General features: G+C 37.3%; 1 protein-coding gene across 1 annotated transcript; it reads left to right on the top strand.

Moving 5' to 3' along the window:
- Positions 1–558: 558 nt before the first annotated feature.
- LOC117370296 (claudin-18-like) lies at positions 559–7,094 on the top strand. The gene is made up of 5 exons (XM_033965691.2): positions 559–841; positions 3,880–4,044; positions 4,646–4,784; positions 4,937–5,050; positions 6,665–7,094. The coding sequence occupies exons 1-5, from the start codon at positions 622–624 to the stop codon at positions 6,795–6,797; spliced, it is 771 nt and encodes a 256-aa protein (XP_033821582.1). The 5' UTR covers positions 559–621; the 3' UTR covers positions 6,798–7,094.
- Positions 7,095–7,444: the final 350 nt, after the last annotated feature.

Genomic DNA, 7,444 nt, shown 5'->3' with positions numbered 1-7,444 from the left:
CAGTAATAGACATATGCTTTAAAATTTGTTTTATTTAATCATATTGGCCTATAAAATATCTTAATGATAGAAACATTTTTTAAACAGGTTTTTAGTGTGGGGAAATGACTGTGTGGCATTTTTTGAATAAAAATAGCAGATCATGATAGTACAGTGCAGTGGGCAGTAATTGGGGGTATGTGGAAACTGAAATTATCTGTGCACTCAAGCCTCGAATGTAGGACAATACAGGATTACTCAAACATGAATCAATCAAAATACAACTTTGAGTAAGTTAATGATGAGATGACAGGACAACATCAATTAACAAATTAATTAAACATATGTCCCATTTAAAGTGATTTTGTGTGGGTGATATATTGGTCCAAGTTGTTCAAATAGGACAAAAGCACGTCATACAAAAATATATCTCATAATGATTATATAAAATCTTTGATCACAAATATCACTTATGATTTTATTCTGAATCATATACTGACACCAACATGCTCCGCCCAGCTGCACGTAGACGAACAAACAAGGTCAGAAATACTCAAGTCCCTCTGAACTCATATCAAAACCAAACACCACATTAGACCACACCACACCTCAGTCCTGTACCTGGCTCCTCTCTTTGGGACTATGGCGGCCACACTTTGCCAAGTGCTGGGTTTTGTGCTCAGCCTGTTGGGGGTGGCGTTGGTGGTGGCGGCTACAGCGATGGACCAGTGGGCAACAGAGGACCTGTTTGATAGCGTGGTGACTGCGGTGTATTCGTATTCAGGTCTGTGGAGGTCCTGTGTGCGGCAGTCTTCAGGCTTGTCAGAGTGTAGGCCCTACTTCACCATTCTGGGACTGCCAGGTGAGCCCGGGCTGAGGGGCGGGGGACAGTACTCCAGTCTAGTAGACTGCATGCACTGCCAAGTCATGAGATCATGGTGAATGTATAATTGTGTATTAATGATGGCCATATATTTGGCAAATATTACATCTTTAGCTGTGCAATTGTGAAGGAAGATTTGAGTGGTCGGCCCCTCAGTCAATGAGATGTATGTGTTTTTCAGTACAATGCAACCAAAATGAAAAAAACAACAACATGGTTGTATTTATTTTTTTATTAATTAAAAAACTATATATATATATATATATATATATATATATATATATATATATATATATATATATATATATATATATATATATATATATAGTTGGGGGTTTTTTGCACTATAACCTAATTGCAAAGGCAATTTAGCTATAGTGCAATTCAACGCTGAAGGAGGCCTGTTACAAATGTGTTATTAATTTCATTCTCATATCACAGTGCAGTATAAATAATAAAATAATCGCTAAACTATAAATGAATCAACTATCATAAGTATAGTGTATAAATCCAATTACACAATCTCACCTCATTTGTCTGTGTGTCGTATAACCTTGCAAAAGACTTAAAATTTGATAAAATGCCATACATTATTATTCATAATGAGCTGTCAAATGAATCAAGATGAAATGATGTATTTTTAACATATTATTTCTGAATAAATGAACATGAATGAGGTCACTCCACTCCTCACACAGGTGTGCTCTTGCTGCCACTGTTTCCTGAAAGTAGCACAAAGGAGAATGGACATTTTAGACAAACATCTGATAAGAGCCTCGTGATAAGACTGCACAGGGGCTGCCATTTCAGGACAGTACTTCGACAGTGACGTCTTTCTTTCAACTGTACAAAATGGCGTTGTTTCCGCTAGATGGACTGCAGTGCAAAATGGATTCTTGTTATTTCATTCACACATGTTTGAATAATCCTTTATTATTAGTCTGTCTACATTTCCAAAGCTCAAAATGTTCTGTTCCACCTAGTGATGAAGTTAACAGCTAGCTTTTACCTTTTGTTTTGTAGAAATTGGAAATTCCAGGATTGAAATCACCCAAATGATTCTAGTGAAGGCGTGTGGAGTTTAAAACACTTCCTGTTTTTCCAAATGACATCACAAGGTGGAACAGAGTGTTTTTTTGTTTGAGAGAAGGACTTCCAAAATTTAAAAAAAGCCTAAATATGCAGGCTTTGTGTGTTAAACATGTGTGAATGAAACAAAACACAGCTTTGGTTTGTTTGTGATGAGGAAACATCATTATAACATAGATGAGAAAATAGTGTAATATTGGCCCTTTAAATCTCAACATTTTAATCATAATCACTTTTTTGTAGTGAGACTTTACAGCGTCAGTGTCTCTTTCATGTTAGTAGACCCAGTAACAGCAAAGATTCAAACCATACAGCCTAGAACATCAGCTTAGTGACTTATTTGTGGCATGGTAAAGGTCAAAGTTAAGACAGGGAACATGACTTCCGAATGTCAGTTGAAACTTCACGATAATTTCGCAGCTTTTCTGTTCAATGGATGCACTCTGATTTGAAGATGACAATGAGCGCGAAGGGTCTGGCCCAGGGGCACAACAAAATGTGCGATAATTGGAAGATAATTCTGATCTGTCAGTAATTGGAAAATCAAATTTCAAAGTTAGTCATGAATCCTGAATGTTTTTGAAATCGTCTTATTGAAAATGATCTCCAGATTACAAAAACAGTCTGATAAATACATTTGAAAGCTTTTGAAACCTACAGTGGACTACAATTAGTCACAGAATATCTTTAAATGATCACAGAGTTTTGTTGTTCTCATAGGCAAGACACTTCAACCACATTACTATCCTCAAATCAGAACATATCCACTGAAAAGAACAGCTAAAAAGTACATTTGTAGTACATAGCCCTAAAGTTTGGAAGCACTGGTGTACAGGACAACCCCGTACATTCCCTGTTTAATTGTCCCAGTCCTGCCAGGTGATAGACTACCCCTCTGATATGAAGCGTTATCTGTGATTCCACCAGTCGGATTAGGAGGACATTTTAACGGGACTTTACAATTTTTGGGGAGGTTTTGGAGACTCTTCCTCTTCCCCCTTGCGTTAAATTGCAGTCGACAGCAGAAAAGATGGCGTCTCTCGGGAATCCAATGGAAATTTGATGAAACATCCGAGGCTTAAGCTGAGCAAGCAGAAGCTTCAAGGAGCGCTACACAATGTAAAGCACATTTGCACACTCGACTTAGCGCCTCAATACCACGTTATGTACAAGGGTTTATGGGCTTAAGAGCAGGAATTATACAGGTACAATACGGAAGTCACTGGTCACTATTTTTAACACGCCAAGCTGTACAACACACAACTTTTTCACTTCAATTTTTTCAGATCGACTTAAGTTTTCTAAAAAGGAAAGCTAATCCTCTTAATGTACATTGTTGAGGTGCACATTTATAGAGTAAGCACAGGAGTGGACCAGGAGGTTGTTAAAACGTGTATTTGGGCAGATTTTTTAGCTTAAACAACTGGAAACATATTGTGTACTGTGGGAAGTGCAAAAGTCAATTGGGAACATTGAGTAAAAACTTTGATCAATATCGACAGCCAGTTTATTTGTTTCATGCTTCTATCCAGACTCTGCTGTATCTTTAGGTGTCGCTGGCTCTGTTCTGTCCAAGAAAAAAATGTACAGCCAAAAAGCAAAAACAATTTATTTATTCATTTCATTATTTTATTTTATTTTTTTCCAAAATTTCTACGCATAACGCTATATACAAAATTGTGTAGGCTACTTATTTTTTAAAGATTTTTTTTTGTTTGTTTTTTGGCAACTTTCAAACTTTGAAGAGGATTAAGCTCTACTTACTTACTGCATATGTGCCATTGTTCTACCACTGAGCAACACAGCAATGCATCATTTAGCTTATTTTGTGGCAAACATAGTCCCTTTATGAATTCTATATTGTGTATCATATTTTTCCTGTTTGTTAGTTCTGAATGCTTCATATTTGATTTTATTCTCACCTCCAGCCTTGCTCCAGGCTGTGCGGGCCTTGATGATAGTCGGGATGATTCTTGGAGCCATTGGGAGTCTGGTCGCCATTTTTGCTCTCAAGTGTCTGAAAATGGGCAACATGGAGAACAACATCAAGGCCACCATGACACTGACCGCAGGCATCATGGACATCCTGGCAGGTACAGTTCTTCTGACTTAGACTATTGATACACAAGGCAAATAACTTGGACAGAGTAGGGCAAATTACTAACAATAATGAATAATGGTAGTAATACAAATATGACTAAAATAAGTAGACTACACATGCACATTTATATAGGTACGTACACATGAAACACAGTATAAAGTATCCTCAAAGTTAGCAGTAATAATAATAATAACAAGACACCCATTTTACTCCAACTATGGGTGGTAAGCTACTATTAACCACAGTTGCTCTGGGGTAAACTGATGGAAACAAAGCTGTCAATCCGCATCATGCACACACCACATTCATATTAGGCAATGTGGGTGAAGTGTCTTGCGAAAAGACGCAAAGATAGTATGTTCTAAAGCAGGAGAGTCCAAACTATGGCTTTTTATGGTGAATGTAAGTAGTTGTACCACTGCAATAGCGGTACTGCCACCTTACTATGGCACTTGGAATCCCCAGCAGTCTCCCATCCAAGTCCTAAGCAGGCCCAACGCTGTTTAGCCTCTGAGATCTGCCAAGAGCACTCTAGAAGCAGGTGGTCGTAATGTTATGTCTGATATATACTGATGTTAGTCTAATTTGTCCAGGAGTCTGTGCCATTGCCGGAGTGTCAGCTTTTGCTAATTTGATTGTCCAAAGTTTTCGCTTCACCACGTTCACTGATGGAACCAGTGGGATAATAGGAGGAGCCAACGTGGGGGGGATCACTGGAGCCCTCACTCCCAGGTAAATAAACATTACCTGTATGTAAATGTATTGTTTCTTAGATTTTGTTTCTGTCGCCCTCTGCTGGTCATTGTGGGAAATGGAGGATGTTGATATTCCAAATTATAAAAATCACAAAACCTAATTCAGTCTTGTTCTACGGGTGTTTTCAGATACACTTTTGGCCCAGCTTTATTCGTGGGGTGGATCGGTGGCGCCATCTTGCTGATTGGAGGTGTTATGATGTGCATGGCCTGTAGGGGGATGACTCCTGACAGAAATGAGAAGTAGGTTTTTGGTCTTTGGGTTTAATAGACCAATTTACACTCACTGCACCTTTGCACGTTCAAACGTATTGTTGCAATAATGACCATAAATAAATCTAAAAATAAATAAATCAAAATAAAAAATTAAATATGAAATAACACTCTTTTTATTACACATTTTAATGACAAGTGAATGATGTTCTTTCAGGGAATTTTATTTCAAGAGGAACTGACCTTTTCAACTTATTTATTTAACAAAAAGGCTTTGAAAAATCTCATTGTCCACGAACCACACACTTCCTGTCAGTGACTATAGTAAACACTGAACACTGAAATCATGGCAGCAGTTCCCTCTACCACAAAACCATGTATTTAGTCCTGGTAAGGCTTTAAAACCTCTCTGTAAAATTACCAGGAGCCACTCAGCAGATTGTAAATGGCGTATTGTGGAAGGTGAAATGTTTGTGATGTTGCTGGCAAAGCACTACAGCGGCCCTACTCTTTTGTGTCATTTGTTCTGCTTTGGGAGTCCGATCTGAAGCTCTTTTTAATACAGGTGTACAAGTAGAAAATTGAATATGCAGAAGATAAATGTTTATTCGACATGATTTTTGTTATATTTTTTCTCATGCATGAAGGAATTGCAGTACTGAGAGTTATGCATTGAATGCGCATTAGGATTTATTCAAAGTTTTACACTGCAATTGTCCATGCAATACATTATATTTGGCCCATACAAGCACATATCATTATCATAATCAGTGTTCAAATTCCGTTCCCAGCATTAGAATGGCTGGTAAAGATGTCGGATCTACCGACCCATAGGTTGGTGGTTCGATTCCAGCTTCCATAAGTGCATACTGCCCTTCTGTCCTTGAGAAAGACCAAATCCAGCATCCTGAGACTGTACGAGAGCAGTAAGAAAGGAGGCCGAGGACTAGTGAGTGTGAGAGCCACTGTCCAGGATGAAACATCCAAGATCCATAAGTCCATCAAGGACAAGACCTCAATGAATGTCTCAGACAGTGGAGCGCAGAGGAAGAGGTGCTGGAGGAACCATGATGGAAGGACAAGCCCCTGCACGGGATGTACCACCGGAACAGAACTGAAGTGGCTGATAGAAAAGAAGAAAATCCCACCAATGGCTGGAGAGACAATCCAGCGAATAACTGCAGGGTGTAAGATGCTGCAGGGAAAGTATACATGGAGCGGCATAACCAAGTGGAGCCATGGTGTACAGAAACATCTGTGCAGAGTACAGAGAATGATCGAGCCAAGATCAAACCAACCGGACATTGTGGTGGTGGACAAACAACAGAGCAAAGCCGTTGTGGTGGACATCACATTACCAAGTGATGGGAACATCAGGAAAAAGGAACATGAGAAACTAGAGAAATACCAGGGGCTCAAAGAAGAGCTGGAGAAGGCCTAGAAGGTGAAGGTATCAGTGGTGCCCATGGTCATTATATATATATATATATATATATATATATATATATATATATATATATATATATATATATATATATATATATATATACACACACACACTCAGAACTTTTTGCATTTCATAGCAAACTATTCTGAACCTCCTCTCCTTGTGCCTATAATCATATTGTTGTTTATTGTCCACAGATATAATGGTACCGCGTACAAAGCCTCTTCTCAGCACATGTACAGACAGGACCCCAGACCCCGCCCCACCTATGACTCCTACAAGGTCCCCAGTGAGGGGCGCCACTCCAACCAGAGATTCGACTATGTGTAACTCACTCACTGTAACCATGTACTCTTGACTTATTTCTATACAACTATTTACTGTCTTTAACTTTTTTTATCTGGAGTAAAAAGCATTGTGTGTATGGTTTTGATGAATGTTAAGAGAAATGTGCTTTCTAAAATATGATTTTTCTGTTAACCAGTCTTATTAAATTGTGTTATTAATCTGGATTGCATTTGTTTTTTGTTTGTTTTTTTTACATTATTTGTATCAACTTTTTTTTTTTTTTACTGTAAATGCTGATTTATAAATTAGTCAAAAATTATTTTGTTTATGTCTGACTTATTACAATAAATCTGGCCCTAAATCACTCTGCCTATTTGAACTGGCCAATGCTTGATTTTGGAATAAAATAAATAATAATAATAATAATTTTATATATATATATATATATATATATATATATATATATATATATATATATATATATATATATATATATATATATAAAATTATTATTTATTTTATATATATATATATAAAATAAATAATAATTTTATATATATATATATATATATATAAAGAAAAAAAGGATAGATAGGCATGTGAGGTTATATTTCAGCAGTTTTGATGTTTACAGTCATTTCAGATTGAAATACACTGGAGTGGGCTAAGACACGCTTCTGTTGGTTGAC

The sequence above is a fragment of the Periophthalmus magnuspinnatus genome, chromosome 4, assembly GCF_009829125.3.
Source record: "Periophthalmus magnuspinnatus isolate fPerMag1 chromosome 4, fPerMag1.2.pri, whole genome shotgun sequence".
NCBI lineage: Eukaryota > Metazoa > Chordata > Actinopteri > Gobiiformes > Gobiidae > Periophthalmus > Periophthalmus magnuspinnatus.
The sequence above is the reverse complement of the archived record's forward strand: the minus strand, read 5'-3'. Positions and strand labels throughout refer to the sequence as shown.